The following is an 18,404-nucleotide window of genomic DNA, read 5'->3' on the forward strand; positions in this document are numbered from 1 at the left end:
CCTTGGCAATAAGTACTCCTGTTTGAGTACTGTTGTGGGGGACAGCCTACCTGGGAGTAACGACAGCTGCCGGGATACTATCCCTGATTTCCTTTGTTATCCTCCGGCACAGAGACCAGCCCTGTTGCTCAGAAAGGTAGGGAAAAGAAGAGGAGGGCAATAGTAATAGGCGACTCTATAGTTAGGGGGGCAGATAGGCGATTCGGTACTGAATAGACGCAATCAGGAGACAGGATGGTAGTTTGCCTCCCGCCTACACCTGGATTTCATTCAGTTCTGCCCCTATCTCATTTGACCCCCGGTCCCCTGAAGCTATTTCCCTTAGGAAGATTATTTATCTTAAATCTTCCTGCCTAGTGAAGACAGAACCTTCAAAGTAGTTTCCCCTTTATCCTTAATTAGACCCCTGCAATGTCTAACTGTTCTCCCCCTGATCAATTCCACCATTTTCTATAAGATCCCCTCTCAATCTGCAAGGGACCTACATTTTTTTTGCCACCAAAATCAGGAAACCTCTCTGCACCACATATCCTTAAAAACTTTGCCACTCAGTTTTATCCAAATTCCCTGCCTATAGTTTCCTTTTCTTAATCTATTTCTAAGCCCCCAGCTTTAGTGTCCTCCTCTGGTGTACCATGACACCCAGGATCTGCCTTCAATTTTCCCCAGTCCATCAGGTATATATTTTTGTGGCTAATTTGTATGCGCCATGGGGTGTTTTGATACTAGTCCCTGATTGCCATTGTTATCCACGGATGCACCTACCTTCCCCCTGTTTTATTTCTTTTGCCAAATCAATACTGGATGAACAATTGTTGTAAATTCATCCATACTAATCTTTAAAAAGCCTTGGATTGCATGTCCACCGTCAACCCTTTCTCCCCTATCCATTACCAGTCTATCTTGGCCAAATTCTTCAAGTCTCATCACAAAGATTTACCTTTCTAAAGTTCATGCTGACTTTGTCCGATGATTGACTTCCAAATTAATTATGTCACTCTCCATCTTAATAAAGAACTCAACCATATTATGGTCACTCTTGCCCAAGGGGCCACGCACAACAAGACTGCTAACTAACCCTTCCTCATTACTCAATACCCAGTCTAGAATAGCCTGCTCTCTCGTTGGTTCCTCTACATGTTGGTTTAGAAAACTATCCCACATACATTCCAAGAAATCCTCTTCCTCAGCACCCCAGCCAATTTGATTCACCCAATCTATATGTAGATTGAAGTCACCCATTATAACTGTTTACCTTTGTTACACGCATTTCTAATTTCCTGTTTGATGCCATCCCCAACTCCACTACTACTGTTAGGTGGCCTGTACACAACTCCCACTAGCGTTTTCTGCCCCTTAGTGTTTCGCAGCTCTACCCATATCGATTCCACATCCTCCAAGCTAATGTCTTTCCTTTCCATTGTGTTAATCTCCTCTCTACCCCAACGCTACCCCACCTCCTTTTCATTTCAGTCTATCCCTCCTGAATATCCCTGGATGTTCAGCTCCCAGCCTTGGTCACCCTGGGGCCACATCTTCGTGATCCCAACTATGTCATAGTAATTAATAGCTATCTGCACATTCAACTCATCCACCTTATTACGAATGCTCCTTGCATTGAGGCACAAAGCCTTCAGGCTTGTTTTTACAACACTCTTACCCATTATACAATTATGTTGAAAAGTAGCCCTTATTGATTTTTGCCCTGGATTTGTTTGCCTGCCACTTTTACTTTTCACCTTGCTATCTATTGCTTCTACCCTCATTTTACACCCCTCTGTCTCTCTGCTCACACATTTAAGAAACCCTCCCTTATTCTGTTTACTATCTTTTTCTTCTTTCCCCCCTACATGTTGGGTCTGAGTGCTTCCCTTCTGTGCCTCCTGCCTCACACACTGTCTACTAGCTTTCTCTATTACAGCAGTGCTTTGGCAGGATAGATTAGAGGGCTCGTTTAAGGAGGCTATTTGGGTGGAACCAAGAAATGGGAAAGGTGCAGCAACACTTATAGGTGTGTATTATAGACCGCCTAATGGGGAGCGAGAATTGGAAGAGCAAATATGTAAGGAGATAGCGGATATTAGTAGTAAGCACAAGATAGTGATTGTGGAATATTTCAATTTTCCACACATAGACTGGGAAACACATTCTGTAAAAGGGCTGGATGGTTTGGAGTTTATAAAATGTGTGCAGGATAGTTTTTTGCAGCAATACATAGAGATACCTACTAGAGACGGGGCAGTGCTGGACCTCCTGTTAGGAAATGAGACAGGTCAGGTGGCAGAGGTATGTGTCGGGGAGCACTTCGCATCCAGTGATCACAATACCATTAGTTTCAATATAATTATGGAGAGGGTCAGAACTGGACCAAGGGCTGAGATTTTTCATTGGAGAAAGGCTAACTTTGAGGAGATGCGAAAGGATTTAAAAGGAGTGAATTGGGACATTTTGTTTTATGGGAAAGATGTAGAAGAGAAATGGAGAACATTTAAAGATGACATTTTAAGAGTACAGAATCTTTATGTCCCTGTTCGGTTGAAAGGAAATAGTAATAATTGGAAAGAGCCATGGTTTTCAAAGGAAATTGGACACTTGGTTTTGAAAAAAGAGAGAGATCTACAATAATTATAGGCAGCATGGAGTAAATGAGGTGCTTGAGGAGTATAAAGAATGTAAAAATTAGAAAAGCTAAAAGAAGATACGAGAGGTTGCTTTGGCAAGTAAGGTGAAAGTAAATCCAAGGGGTTTCTACAGCTATATTAATAGCAAAAGGATAACGAGGGACAAAATTGGTCCATTAGAGTCAGAGTGGACAGCTATCTGCAGAACAAAAAGAGATGGAGGAGATATTGAACAATTTCTTTTCTGCAGTATTCATCAAGGAGAAGGGTAAGGAATTATGTGAGGTAAGGGAAACAACTAGAGTAGCTATGGAAAATATGAGATTCAAAGAAGAGGAAGTACTGACACTTTAAAAAAATATAAAAGTGGATAAGTCTCCAGGTCCTGACAGGATATTCCCTAGGACATTGAGGGAAGTTAGTGTAGAAATAGCAGGGGCTATGACAGAAATATTTCAAATGTCATTAGAAACGGGAATGGTGCCGGAGGATTGGCCTACTGCGCTGTTGTTCCATTGTTTAAAAAGGGTTCTAAGAGTAAACCAAGCAATTATAGACCTGTTAGTTTGATGTCAGTGGTGGGCAAATTAATGGAAAGGATACTTAGAGATAATGTATATAAGCATCTGGATAAACAGGGTCTGATTAGGAACAGTCAACATGGATTTGTGCCTGGAAGGTTATGTTTGACTCATCTTCTTGAATTTTTTGAAGAGGTTACTAGGGAAATTGATGAGGGTAAAGTGGTGGAAGTTGTCTATATGGACTTCAGTAAGGCCTTTGACAAGGTTCCACATGGAAGGTTTGTTAAGAAGGTTCAATTGTTGGGTATTAATGGAGGAATGGCATGATGGATTCAGTGGCTGAATGGGAGATTCATGGAGACTAATGGTGGATGGCTGTTTGTCAGGTTGGAGGCCAGTGACTAGTGGGGTGCCTCAGGGATCTGTGTTGGGTCCACTGTTGTTTGTCATATACATCAATGATCTGGATGATGGTGTGGTAAATTGGATTAGTAAGTATGCAGATGATACTAAGAGAGGTGGTGTTGTGGATAATGAAGTAAATTTTCAAAGTCTACAGAGATTTAGGCCATTTGGAAGAGTGGGCTGAAAGATGGCAGATGGAGATTAATGCTGATAAGTGTGAGGTGCTACATCTTGGCAGGACAAATCAAAATAGGACATACATTGTAAATGGTAGTGAATTGAGGAATGCAGTTGAACAGAGGGATCTAGGAATAACTGTACATAGTTCCCTGAAGGTGGAGATCTCATGTAGATAGGGTGGTAAAGAAAGCTTTTGGTATGCTGGCCTTTATAAATCAGAGCATTGAGTATAGAAGTTGGGTTGTAATGTTAAAATTGTACAGGGCATTAGTGAGGTCCAATTATAGGAACGATGTCAACAAAATAAAGAGAGTACAGAGGATATTTACTAAAATGTTGCCTGGGTTTCAGCAACTAAGTTACAGAGAAACAGACTTGATAGAGGTCTTTAAAATGATGAGAGGGATAGACAGAGTTGACATGGATAAGCTTTTTCCATTGAGAGTAGGGAAGATTCAAACAAGAGGACATGATTTGAGAATTAAGGGACAGAAGTTTAGGGGTAACATGAGGGGGAACTTCTTTGCTCCGAGAGGGTACCTGCGTGGGATGAGCTTCCAGTGGAAGTGGTGGAGGCTGGTTCGATTTTATCATTTAAAAATAAATTGGATAGGTATATGGACGGGAAAGAGATGGAGGATTATGGTCTGAGTGCAGGTAGATGGGACTAGGGGAGAATAAGTGTTCGGCACGGACTAGAAGGGCCGAGTTGGCCTGTTTCCGTGCTGTAATTGTAATATGGTTATATGTTTTGTTGTGCTGAAGCAAAGCAAGAATTTCATTGTCCCATTAGGGACACATGACAATAAACTCTCTTGAATCTTGAATCTCTTGAGAGAAAAAACAAAAAGCCTAGATCCAATGTATTCAGCACTAGATTTAGTCAGTTATAGTTTTACATTTGAGGCATGTGACAATTTTTGGTTCAATTTTTCAGATGGACATAATTAATTTAGTTCCGATTAATTAACATTTATTCTGAAGAAGGGTCTTGACCCGAAACGTCACCCATTCCTTCTCTCCGGAGATGCCCCCTGTCCAGCTGAGTTACTCCAGCATTTTGGGTCTATCTTTGGTTTAAACCAGTATCTGCAGTTCCTCCATACATTATTAATTCCGTTTTATAAAAAGCTGTCTGTAATTACTGTTGGAATACAAGTACTTTATTATTCAGTGTTATCACCAGGGTAATTTAGCACACAAATAGAAAAAACATTGTAAGACTAGAAAAATTACAAATACGGAAGCTTTAATGCTCTTCCCTTACACTTTGACACAAGCTCACCATTCATCTCTCGAATTGCACGCAGTGACAACTAGTATTTCAGCCTGGTTTAATGATTAAGGCCCGCAAAAACTAATGTCCTATTAAACCGACTGCCTTTCCACAATTGAAGCTGATGAAGCATGGAGATTGTACTCAGGAATGTAGAACACTTGGGATAACACTATTCTATAAACACATCACCCATCTTCACACACACCCATCTTCACACAGATACCCATCTTCACACATACACACCCATCTTCACACACACACACACACCCATCTACACACACACACACCTAATTGCGTGCCTCCTTCAGCATTGAACAAATTCTAATTGTCTGTATTACGACAACCAGTTAGCCACAGGATGACAACATACTTCAAAGATATCTTCATATGAAAATATATTAAAATCGGGTAAAGTTGATCAGGTGATACATAGGCACATACACAATAGGAGCAGGAGTAGGCCATCCGGCCCTTCTAGCCAGCACCGCCATTCAAAGTGATCTTAGCTGATCATCCACAATCAGTACCCCATTCCTGCCTTCTCCCCATATCCCTTGATTCCACTAGCCCCGAGCTCTATCTACCTCGCTTTTGAATGCATCCAATAAATTGGCCTCCACTGCCTTCTGTGGCAGAGAATTCCACAAATTCACAACTCTGTTGATAGAAACATAGAAATTAGGTGCAGGAGTAGGCTATTCGGCCCTTCGAGCCTGCACCGCCATTCAATATGATCAAGGCTGATCATCCAACTCAGTATCCCGTACCTGCCTTCTCTCCATACCCTCTGATCCCTTTAGCCAAAAGGGCCATATCTAACACCCTCTTAAATATAGCCAATGAACTGGCCTCAACTACCCTCTGTGGCAGAGAGTTCCAGAGATTCACAACTCTCTGTGTGAAAAAAGTTTTTCTCATCTCGGTTTTAAAGGATTTCCTCCTTATCCTTAAGCTGTGACCCCTTGTCCTGGACTTCCCCAACATCGGGAACAATCTTACTGCATCTAGCTTGTCCAACCCCTTAAGAATTTTGTAAGTTTCTATAAGATCCCCTTTCAATCTCCTAAATTCTAGAGACAGAGAGTATAAACCAAGTCTATCCAGTCTTTCTTCATAAGACAGTCCTGACATCCCATACAATCAACACTGCGACAGAGTAATGATTTAAGCACTTTACCTGATAGGGCTTTGGTTAGAGGTGACAGGAAGCATTTCTGCTTTGTAGACGACATTTGCTTCTGAGGACCAGTGTATCCGTTTTGGGGTTGATACATGGACTGGGGTTCCCAGACAGTCCCCGGCAATGGGCTTATTTAGTGTCTGACAATGGATAGAAACATCTCTTTGCTGTCTAAGGCTTTGCCTTGTAACTCTGCAAGTTTCACTTGATCGAGTTGTTGCTGGATCAATATGCGTTAAATGTCTCGATTCTGATGTGTCCCCAATTGGACTAGTTTCCTTCTCTTCACCATCAATTACATTTTTACATTCTGCTTTTCCAAAGTCTTGGGAACGTTTTCTGCCTTTTAGCTTTTTCGTCTTTTTCATAATTGTGTTTCCACGGTTTTTTAATTTCACCCTGGAATCTTTACTGGTTTGGTTTGACATAACAGGCGTAACAGATTGCTCATTTTCTTTCTCTTGGCTACGCTTCTCTCTACCTTCTTCTGCTGCTGCATCACTTGGTGCTAATCCTTCCTTTGGGTCTCTAGGCTTCTGTGTCATCTTCTTGACCCCGCTTTTTGCCAGTTCCGTGGAAGGGGGTTGCCTGAAGGCATTCATAAACTGTTCCCTCTCGATACGACCGCATTTGGTCTTTACAGGAGTCTTGTCAGTTATGTCCAACACGCACAACTCCAGCTCTTCCTCAGCTATCACAACGTTGGATCTTCTGGGAGGTGCTGGGTCAGCACTGTCTGCAGAATGTGGGCTTGCAGACTGGTGCTCAACTGCTTCATCTTCAGGCTCGACCTTCTTACGAAGAAAGATCGATGCTATCCTGTGCCGTTTTACTTTGGAAATGCGTGGCAAGGTAGACACAGGATTGGGATGAATCTGAACATGGACAGTCATGATTTTAGGAGATGCTGACTGAGGTATTGTTAAGTCTGCATTTTCTACTAGGCTGTCAGACTTACAACTCTCCTGGACTACTTCCGAATGGAGCCCAGCCCCTTTCTCAGCCAAAACCTCCTCATTCTCCTGGTTCTTCATAAAGTCCTCAAATGACACGGTGACAGTGCTGTTGTTCAGGGAACTAGTCTCCTCATCAGTTGGGTTCAGATTTGTCTCACCGAGACATGCTCCTTGATCTTCAATGACCACAAATTGGGATGCCACAGTACCTTCACTGCTGCTTTCACAGCAATCATTCGCCACATTCTCAACGTCCGACAGTGCAGGAGAATGCACCTCTTTATTTCCAAACTTTTGTTTCTGTGACTTCTTCGAAAGGTTGACAGATTCTTTACACTGTCCCTTTCTGGCCCCTGCTGCTGTCTTTCTTTGCACAGCGGTGTCGAGATCAAAAGAAGCATCCTCCTTGTCGTCTTCAAACAGTTCCTGGCTCTCTGCACAAAGCTGAGCGATCAGTGCGGCTGTATCACTGCCAAGAACACCGACACCAGATCTCACGTCGCACACTTCTATATCACTCGAGCTGCTGGCATCACTAATTTCAGCCACCTCATTGCACTCAGAGGCCACAAGCCTATCGCTTAAGTTAACTCTTTTACCAGACAATTTTCTCTTTGGGGGTTGATGCTTGCCTTCCAAGTCCGTTGTTAATTCCTTACTGTTCACAGATATTCCCGCTGAATGTTTTTCTTCCCATTCAACTGTTGTTGGTGAAGTAACGTGTTGTCCACTTTGAGTTTTCTTGAAGTAATCAAGTATGTTGCTGGATTTGGGTGATGGAGAGGATGCGTCAACTGATTTGGACACTGGTGAAAAGTAGCTTCTGATTGTGTTTGTGGGGGAATCCTCAACGTCCTTCCTCTGCTTCTTACATGGCTGCAAAATAAATGTAATCATGTTTCATACCATTAATCAATATTTGCTTTAAAAACGCAAGTGGATAAGTGACTTGAAAAGTTACTGCTCAGCGAATAATTAGACTTCAGCAGGTCATCCAAAAATTAAATTCTAAATCCCCTATACTTTCTAGTTGTTCTTTACTCCTGGTAATTTGCTTTACTATTTGCTTTATTAAAGCAATAAATGACCCAGGCACAGATGTGGCAAGAGGTACTTGGTAGGACAAGTGATTAGATAGTTTGGTTGTATGCTCCTTCGGTCATTAATGTCAGGCTTTAAATGTTCCTAACAAATGGACTCAAACTTCACAATGCCATCCCAAATGCTCCTTTTCCACTTTGAACATCAATAGGTTAAGTACTCCCACAGATCAGTGTCAGGTTTTGTATCCAAGGAAGTTTTTTAAGAACATTTGAACCGTTTTCTCCAAAGATTATAGAGGAGCTCTGCTATAAGATCTTTGGTTTTCTCTGTTCACCCAGTTATCTGTCATGAAGGAGCTAGGAACTGTGTCTGTTGTCAAATAGTGTCAATAGTGAAATAATGCAGCTTTCTAATTCAATGCCTGGATTATTTGCAGTCCAACCCCACCAGTGTTTTAAGCAAAGCTTCAATGGTGGGGGTACACAAAAAAGCTGGAGAAACTCAGCGGGTGCAGCAGCATCTATGGAGCGAGGTTGTTTAAGAAGGAACTGCAGATGTTGGAAAAATCGAAGCACTTTTATCTACCTTCAATGATGGGGATGTTGGTTTGTGAGACAACAATGACATCGGTTCACATATCCTGCCAGTGGGGAGGGATCGTCCACAGAAATACTGGTGACATTTCATACATATTTTGGCCTATCTGTTATAGGTAATTGAATCCAAATATAATAAACAGGTAACATTGACAGTATTCTCATCTAAATATACATCTCTCCAACAATATCACTTTCAAAATGCACAACACCTTGATCCATAACGGTTAAGAATTTGTTATAAAGATCAACAAAACAGATTCTCACCTGATCATATTCCTCTACTGTATCAGCCATAGCAAGAATCCCAACCATATCAGCAAACTCTCCCCTTATCACTCAGAAACCTACGGGGTACAAGCCAGGAGCATTTGACAAGAGTTAGATTTTCGAGAATCATTCAAAAAATGTTGGCTTTAAATGATCATGTCATGTTGCATTCGATTATTGAATGTTGTGACTTCAAGGGACGACAAACGATTGGGGCTTCTCTCAAGAGTAAAACATGCCTCTGAGGGATATTGACAGATTTTAATTCATGTTGAAAGCCACATACTCGCCTTAAGAGCCCTGGGGTCGATGGCCGTGGACCCACATCTCGTTGCCCCTCACACATTTACACCGACAGCGGGCCCACTGGATGGGAATCCTTTCCTTTACTCCCCTCCCCTCCCCTCTCCTCTCCTCCCCAGTAACTGGCTTTTAGAATGAAATGGAAAAGCCGTCAATTAGACGGCCTGGATTTTTCACGGGCAATATATTTAGCAGTGAGATTTCCGCGTCGGCGTCGGCGGCGGATCGTTTTCTGTCACCGGCCCGCTCGCCTCAAGACGCGGGGCAGAAGCGCCTTTGAAAGAGGCGCCGAAACCGTCTCGGGCCAGCGAGAAATGGCGCCAATCCGCTCTGCCCTTTCACCCCCCGCCCACCCAGCCAATCACGTCGCGCCTTGGCCACCCGCTGTCAATCACCGACCCAGAGCCCGCCTCCCGCGACCCCCCATTGGTGGAGATTGTCCCCGCCCTCCGCTGGCATACGGTCACCGATTGGATGAGGCGCTTGTCGATCAGTCACATCCCCAGTGCCCGCCCCCCGCGCCCGCCCATTGGTGGAGATTGTCCCGCCCCCCGCTAGCATACGGTCACCGATTGGTGAAACCTGACTCCGTGTCCGCCCCCCGCACCCATTGGAGGCGTGCGCGATTTGGATGCGGCGCTCAGTCGACAGTCACATCCCCAGTGCCCGCCCCCTGCGCCCGCCCATTCGCTGAGGCAGTCCCCGCCCCCAACCGCCGTGAGGCCAGTGATTGGATGATGCGCCTGTCGATCGATCACCCGCCCCCTCGCGCCCGCCCATTGGCTAAGATGGTCTCCGCCCTCCGCCAGAATACGATCACCGATTGGATCCGGTGTATGTCAATCACTTACCGCCCCAGCGCCCGCCTCCTACGCAAGCCCATTGGCGAAGGAAGTCCCTTCCCTCCGTCCGTGTTCGATCACCGATTGGACGCAGCGCCCGTCCATCACTCGCGCCCAGGGAGCCCGCCCCCCGCACACGCCTATTGGCCGAGACTGTCCCCGCCCTCCGCCCGAATACGATCACCGACTGGGTGTGAGGGCTGTCAGTCATGTGCGATTGACGGGCGGGGGAGGCGCTGGGCCTTGGGCTCGTCCTGTCAGTCGCTCCTCCCGCCCGCCCGGTCCCGCCCGCCCGTCGATCGCTCCCCGCTACTCTCCGCTCCTGCTATCAAACTGATTTATTTTAACGCGGTAAGTCTTTCAGATTTTTTTTTAAATTTTCACTCCTGAAGCGGGATCTGTAACTTGGATTAAATTCGTGTGTTTTTGTCAGGTCGGATTAAAGTTTCTGTCCAGATTGACTGGGGCAGAGAGGCAACGAACTCGGATATAACTTCAGCCAGGGGAACAACTTCTCGACAACTCATCTTTGCTGCCACATTCTCCTTTACATTTGTCCCCCGTTTCAGCCTTTAAACTCAGAACGTGACAGCTTGATTGAGTTTAAGATTTTCCTGTCAGAAGAGTAGTTAGTGGAGAACTTCGACGTCGCCCATTCCTTCCCTCCAGAGATGCTGCCTGTCCCGCTGAGTTACTCCAGCATTTTGTGTCTATCTGTGGTTTAAACCAACATCTGCAGTTCCTTCCGACACATACTGAACCGAATTGCCACATTTAAAGGGTATTAGGTGCATATTTAGATAAGAAAATATAGAGGGATGAATATCTATTGCAGTCAAATAGTCTGCACATAGCGTAAATAGGAATATGGTCGGCACAGACGAGGTGGATTGAAATAACCCTTTCTGTGCTAGGTGCTTCTATGATTCTTGGTGGTTAGGCACATTGGATGTTCCCAATCTCACACAACACCCTACATAAGGGATCACCGTTACTTCATCACTGCTGAGTCTACTTTTCTGCAAGACCCCACTGTGGGAGCCCTGCCATCATCCTCTCGAGTAGATCCTCTGGATTGAGAAAGATTTGATTCCAGTCCGGTTTTGAGGAGATGGGGAAGATTGATGTGGGAATTGCAGACTTGGCCGCGGATGGGGCAGAAGGTGCCTGATGGGCAGGTAGGCATGATGATGAAGGTAGACACAAGTGCTGGAGAAACTCAGCGGGTGCAGCAGCATCTGTGGAGCTCCGTTGATGCAGCTCCATAGATGCTGCTGCACCCGCTGAGTTTCTCCAGCACTTTTGTCTACCTTCGATTTTCCAGCATCTGCAGTTCCTTCTTAAACAGGCATGATGATGAGCTCCTTTCCCCAGTTATGCAGGGATTCTGTGTACTCCCAAGGTTCTTAATGATCAGAGATTCCTGAAAGTTGGTGGGGATGTTCCAAGAAGCACTTTCTTCAGAAGGACAGAAGTGATTTAAGTCGTGGGTCAGAATGAATGTACTGATGCTCACATTCTGAACAAAATGTACAAGATACTTGAATAGTGTTGTGGCTATGAGTAGATGGAATGAAAATGAGATAGATAGGAGGTCAGGACTGCACTCCAACTGGTGAGAGGATGGTTCAATTGCCTGATAACAGCTGGGAAGAAACCGTCCCTGAATCTGGTAGTATGTGTGGGATGGGAGATTGCAACCTTCACGTGATCCGCCCTGTTGCAGCGAATGCAATCAACCTGGCGTGCACAATCAAATAAGATCAAATAGAACAAGTTGTCCTCCACCTTTAGGCTGTGCACGACATATGCAAGAAGAAGATGTAGTATGTGTTTTCAAACTTCTGTACCTCTTGGCTGATGGGAGAGGGGAGAAGAGGGAGTGGCCGGGGTGAGACTGGTCCTTGATTATGCTGGTGGCCTTGCCAAGGCAGCATTAAGTGTAGATGGAGTCAATGGAAGGGAGGTTGGTTTGCGTGATGGTCTGAGATACGTCCATAACTCTCTGCGATTTCTTGTGTTCATGAACTGTGCTGACCCCAAACTGTGCTGTGATGCATCCCAATAAAATGTTTTCTACGGAGCATCCGTAGAAGTTGGAGGGTTGTTGGGTACATGCCGATTTCCATAGTTTTCTTAGGAAATAGAGGCGTTGGTGTACTTTTATGGCCATAGCTTCGATGTGGCTGATCCAGGACAAATTACGGGTGATATTTATTCTTAAGAACTTTATGTTTTTGACCATCTCTACTTCGGACCCATATCCCTCCAAACCTACCTATTCTTGTACCTGTGTAAGCTTCTTTTAAATGTCAAAATTGTACCCACATCTTTTGGCAGCTCGATCCATGTATGTATAGCCCTCTATGTGAAAAAAAAACCTGCCCTTCAGATCCCCTTTATATGTTCTCCCCTTCAGCTGAAACCTATTTCTGAGGGACAATGTCTTCACACAGAGCGTGGTGGGAATGTGGACTGAGCTGCCAGAAGAAGTAATTGAGGCAGTGCTGTCACAACATTGAAAAGTCATTTGGACACGTATATGAATAGGAAAGTTTTATAGGGATATGGGGCAAATATGGGCAGGTGGGTCTAGAGTCTGGGACATCATGGTCAGCATGGGCATGTTGGGCTGAAGGGCCTGTTTTTGCACTATATGACTCCATGAGTGAACAATTTGCAAAGCTTTGTAGAAAGTGGATGAATGAAAGGGACTAATTGGATTGCCGTACAATGAACCAGAATACATTCAATGGGCCAAACGGCATTTCAGTGCTGTCATAGTTCCAGGATAAGTAGACTCAGTAATGTGATAGCGGGATAAATATCAGTGCAAAGATACGAAGGCTCCTCTCCCTCCCACTACTCTTTTCTGAAATAGTGTCGTGGAACCTTTAGTGTTCATAGTCTTATCCAAAAGAATCTGAGAAATGCATGGGAGTGTCTGCTTGGGTTTTGTTCTTGATTCTCTGGAAACTCAGGGATGAAAGTGCTGCCAACTGAGTCACAGCTGACGATGAAGAAAATTTGATTATTAATATGAGGTAAATGAAAATCTTGTGAAGGGAGTTAAGTAAAGTATTTGATGTCAATGGGAAGCACGTAATTAGATTTCTGTACTGCAAAGGAAGTCGGTTGTTGCTTTATTAAAAGAAAATCAAAAGCTGTAGTTGCTAAAAACAGAAAATGCTGGAAACACTTAGCAGGCTGTGCCTTCCTTAGAAAGAGAAGCAGAGTTATGTATCAGGAAAACCTGTATCAGAACTTAACTGTCATAGAGTTGTACCACACGGAAACAGGTCCTTCGGTTCAACTCGTCTATTCCGATTAAGATGCTCTATGCTAGTCCATTTGATTGGCCCATACACCTCGAAACCCTTCCTATCCATGTACCTGTTCAAATGCCTTTTCAATGTTATTGTACCTGCCTTGTTGCATGTATCAACCACTCCCTTCTCTGCACTCTTTCTATCTTAAAGCCAAATTGTTTGCCTTTCTATAAATTCTGCCTGACCGGTTGAATTATTCCAGATTTCACTTTTTCAGCTGTTATTTTATATGCTTCTAGTTTGAATTTTTCTGTCAGGTTAATAGAAATAACATTTTAATATTTTGGTAAGTAAAATTGATTTGAACTGCTTATTGGAAATTGAGTGAATTAAAATGAGCTAAATTGTTATTAAGGGTTCCTACTGGTCCATGAAATGCAATGAGAAATATGTGCATGTGTTTATTATTTATTAGTACCTGAGCTAAGTGAGTCTGCTAGAAAAATTCAGCACACGTGATATCAGGCACAGGTCAAGATTCAAGATTGTCATGTGTCCCAGATAGGACAATGAAATTCTTGCTTTGCTTCAGCACAACAGAATTATAGAAGGCATGAATACAGAACAGATCAGTGTGTCCATATACCATTGTATAAATATATACACACATGAATAAATAAAACAGATAAAATGCAAATAAACAGATAATGAGCTATTAATGTTCAGAGTTTTGTTTGAGTTGAGTTCAATAGCCTGATGGCTGTGGGGAAGAAGCTGTTTCTGAACCTGGACGTTGCAGTCTTCAGGCTCCTGTACCTTCTACCTGAAGGTAGCGGGGAGATGAGCGTGTGGCCAGGTGTTTTTGTACATCTCTGCCTGCAGTTAAATAACTAAAGCTCGGCAACTCATTCTGAGTTGGAATAAGAATGTTGAAAACAAATGATGCTTTTGGTTGCCAGAATGCAAATGTGGTAAATGTAATTGCAGATGTTCGCAGGAGATTAAAGTTAATTTGTCATTAAAGATCACAATTTAGTTTCTCAATATTCCCTAAAGAAAAAGTCTGGAATATTGGATGAACATCACAGCACTCTTTTAAGTACTTTTTGGGGATTTTAAAAAACTATAAGGTGCTTTCCTGTCTCGAACAGCATGGACCTGTCTATCTTCTGGAGGGGAAAGGGGGTACAGTTATGGGTCACTGGATGTACAGCAAGTTACCACCATAGCACAACCAACACTGCACCCTAGAATTGTTGCAATATGAAAGTAGGCCACTCGGCCCATCAAGTGTATGCCAACTCTTTCATCCTCAGTCTTGTCAGTATCGTGCTTCTAATTTCCTACAGCTCTGTGCTTTCCCAATTGCCTTCTGAAGCCACTAAATGGTATATCCACCATTCCAGTGTACAGTAAATTCCAGATCGTTATAACATTTTTTAAGAAGAACATTTTTTTCCCTTAGCAACCCCCAAATTCTTCTGACTGAACTACCTGCTAATGGGGAAAATTTATCTCAATGCCGATCATCTCCTTGTACACATCTAAGAGCCATCATTACTGCACAGAGAACAATCTCATCTTCAGTCTGATATTTGATCTGATATAATTTCTGTCTGGAACCATCGGACGTGGCCCAGTCCATCACACAGACCAGACTCCCCACCATTTACTCGGGGGTGAGGAGGAAAACGTTGGTGCATATTTGTTTTAATTGAGACAGTTCAAGTTGGTGTACTGTCAGCAGTATTTATAATTCTGATCATGTTTACCCCCTGCTTACAATTTTCAGCTGAATGCACTGGTTTGGAAGTTTCTGATCCTACCCGATCTGAAGCTAAGCAGGCATAGGCTTGGCTGTTATAGAGATGATGCAGTGGCACTGAAGTAGAGGAAGAGGGGGAGAAACTTTAATTAGATTCATGTGCATTTCCTTCCTGATTTGATGTTCTTGAGCAAGGCAAAAAAAAAGGTTAAGGCTTGGGGGTGGGCAATTAATGAAAATAGCTGACTTCCTGAGTGTGTCTGACAAGTCCATTGTGTTAGTGGCTGGAATTCGAAGCAAACACTCTTTGTATCGCACCTTTGCAATGTCCCGAGGTATTTCCTGGTAGTTATCTATAACATGTGGTGATTGGTATTTGAATTAGAGAGACAACATGATTTTAGGGAGGAATGTTTAGAGCCTAATGCCTCGGTAGCAGAAGGTTGTGGTGGAGTGTTGAAAATCAGACGAGCAATAGCCCAGAGTTGATTGGATGCAGACACGAGAGTTGTCTGACTACTGGTGGTTACCGAAATAGATACACTGTGATGCCATGGAGGTATTTGAAAATGAGGGTGAAAGTTTAATTGGTTAAGATGCGGTTGAAAGGTAATTAGAAAATGGCTGGCTGAGCTTTGGATGGTTTACCTTTATGGAGAATAGAACAAGGGAGGTTGGCTGGGAGCATGTTGAAATTGTCACGTTTGGAAATAACCAAGAATTGGATGACTGTTTCAGCAGATGGTGGAGTCAGAGAGGTAGAAGTAGATGGTAGACATAAACTGCTGGAGTAACTCAGCGGGTCAGGCAACATCTCTGGAGAACAGGAATTGGTGACGTTTTGAGTCGAGACCCTTCTTCAGACCTACTTCAGAAGTAGATGGTTCTGTGGTGGCATGGTGTATGGTTTGAAGGTCATCTTGCTAAATGTGACATCCACGACTGTGTGCAGTCAGGTTTGTACTTGGGCCATTGCCAGGGAGAGGAACAAAGCTAGAGAACACATTTTGTGACAGGAACTGAAGACACCTCACATTGGATGTTGGAGAACCACTCTGACAATCTAGAAACCACATCGGAGCTTCCCACGGCCAGTGGGGTCGTGTACAGAGCCAAGGTTGGATCCTCAGGAGATACTGGAGGTAATATGTAGCAGGTAGAGGGAATTCTCAGGTAATTCTCAGGCAACAACAGGATAGATAAGAATGGAAACCGACAAGTGGAGACTTGTTTTCCTCACCCCACCCCACTAACCCTGAAGGGTGTCTGTTGGAGCAACACTCTTGAATGCTGATGTCAGGTTTTTAGATTAATTTTATTCTGTGCCCATAAAAGTAATGTATACAAATAATTTTCACACAGCAAACCTGTGAGCTGAATATTGCATAGCATGTAAAATCCCTGTCTCACGGTGCAAGTCCACTCACGAGTGATCCCGAGTTTAAAACAAATCTAAAAACAGTACACCTCTCCACGCTGTATAACTATTACTCTATTTGCTGCATTTTCTGCACTCAAGATTTCATGATATATTTAAGGTCATACTGTACTGTGTTTTCTTGAAGCATTTGCATCAGTGTGCTCCTGATCCTAGCAGCAGTGGTAGTAATGGCAAGTGTCTGGTTAAAAAATAGACTGAATAAGTGAAAACTTCAAGGTGAGTGCTGCAGTCCTTGGGTGTAGGCTTGGTTACATACAAAATTGGATGGGTTGGTCAAGTACAAGTCTGGGCAGGTAGCTCGGGGTTGTCCATCTCTAGTAATGATCCATCTGACAAATCTATGAGGCAAAACTGATACATCATATGTTATTGACAACGAGAATGGACATTTTGTGGGGCTGTGTATTTTAATGATTGTTTGTTCTGGATCAAATGCCAATCTAGTATCTGAGTCAGAGACCATGCCCAGAAGTGGAGGAATGCAGAGTACAGTGATCCAGAACTAAGGATGAGGGCTTTGGAATAGACTTTAGTGCCCCTCTTTGTGGATGGTGAAGTAGTGGGTAAGGCCTTGATTTCACTTGCCTCTGTCACCAGAGATTTACGAACTAGCTCGGTAACAAATAAAGTACAAGAACATCGCATAGAAACATAGAAAATAGGTGCAGGAGGACGCCATTCGTGCCAGCACCGCAATTTAACATAGCCTATTTCCTTCGCTCCATAGATGCTGCCTCAGCCGCTGAGTTTCTCCAGCATGTTTGTCTACCTCCGCCATTTAATATGATCATGGCAAAATCAGTAGCCCGATGCCCGTTGCATCACTAATGCCAATGGGCAAAATAAAAAATGCTGAAGGAAATTTGTTGGTCCGGCAGCATCTGTGGATGGGATGGACAGGGCCGGGATCCTTCATCAGTCTGAAGTGTCGTTTATCCATTTCCCCCCAACAGATGCTGCCTGGCCAGCAGAGTTACTCCATTACTGTGTTGTGCTCAAGATGACAGCGTCTGCACTTTCTTATGTCTATGGGACTGAATGAACCCCAACTGTCATTGAGAAATGTGGAGGCAGAAAGGGAAATATTGTTTAAAAACTAATTATCTGTTTAATGTAGACAAAAATGCTGGAGAAACTCAGCGGGTGCAGCAGCATCTATGGAGCGAAGGAAGGGTCTTGGCCCGAAACGTTGCCTTTTTCCTTCGCTCCATAGATGCTGCCTCACCCGCTGAGTTTCTCCAGCATTTTTGTCTACCTTCGATTTTCCAGCATCTCCAATTCCTTCTTAAACATTATCTGTTTAATGTCTGCTTGTCGGTCAGAAAGAATCTTTGGGGAAGAGGTTCTAAGAATAAGCAGGCGGGACAAAAAAGGGAAGTGTACATATCGAAGTATGTTACAGGGACATAGTGAGACTAAGTTGAACCATGGCAGCTGTTATATTAGTCCATCACAGTCCTACGACAGTATGCTTTGGAATACTGCTTTCATTTTGTATGCTGATAGGTCTCACTCTGGTGCTGTTCCCACTCCACCTGCTCTCTCCCACTGCCAATTCAACAGATTTCATTGCCACAGACAGCTGTGGCGGGCAAGTCAATGGATATTTTTAAGGCAGAGATAGATTCCTGAATAGTACTTGTGTCAGAGGTTATGGGGAGAAGGCAGGAGAATGGGGTTGAGAGGGAAAGATAGATCAGCCATGATTGAATGGCGGAGTAGACTTGAT

At 43.7% G+C, this 18,404-nt stretch overlaps 2 protein-coding genes across 4 annotated transcripts in view; one reads left to right on the forward strand and one right to left on the reverse strand.

Moving 5' to 3' along the window:
• atad5a (ATPase family AAA domain containing 5a) overlaps positions 1-9,657 on the reverse strand; it is a 62,611-nt gene extending 52,954 nt beyond the window's left edge. The window contains exons 1-3 of one of the 3 annotated variants that reach the window (XM_055654264.1): positions 9,342-9,657; positions 9,053-9,132; positions 6,187-8,021 (exon numbers count right to left, since the gene is read on the reverse strand). In XM_055654264.1, the coding sequence (XP_055510239.1) occupies positions 6,187-8,021; positions 9,053-9,100 (1,883 nt within the window). In that variant the 5' untranslated portion in view covers positions 9,101-9,132; positions 9,342-9,657. Of the gene's footprint in view, positions 1-6,186; positions 8,022-9,052 lie in introns of all 3 variants that reach the window. The other 2 variants (XM_055654263.1, XM_055654265.1) reach the window with 2 other exon arrangements.
• An 816-nt stretch (positions 9,658-10,473) lies between these two features.
• crlf3 (cytokine receptor-like factor 3) overlaps positions 10,474-18,404 on the forward strand; it is a 44,958-nt gene continuing 37,027 nt past the window's right edge. Inside the window, exon 1 of the mRNA XM_055654266.1 lies at positions 10,474-10,551. The gene's annotated coding sequence lies outside the window, so the exon portion shown is untranslated. The remainder of the gene's footprint in view (positions 10,552-18,404) is intronic.

The sequence above is a fragment of the Leucoraja erinacea genome, chromosome 23 (genome assembly GCF_028641065.1).
Source record: "Leucoraja erinacea ecotype New England chromosome 23, Leri_hhj_1, whole genome shotgun sequence".
NCBI classification, from domain to species: Eukaryota; Metazoa; Chordata; class Chondrichthyes; order Rajiformes; family Rajidae; genus Leucoraja; species Leucoraja erinaceus.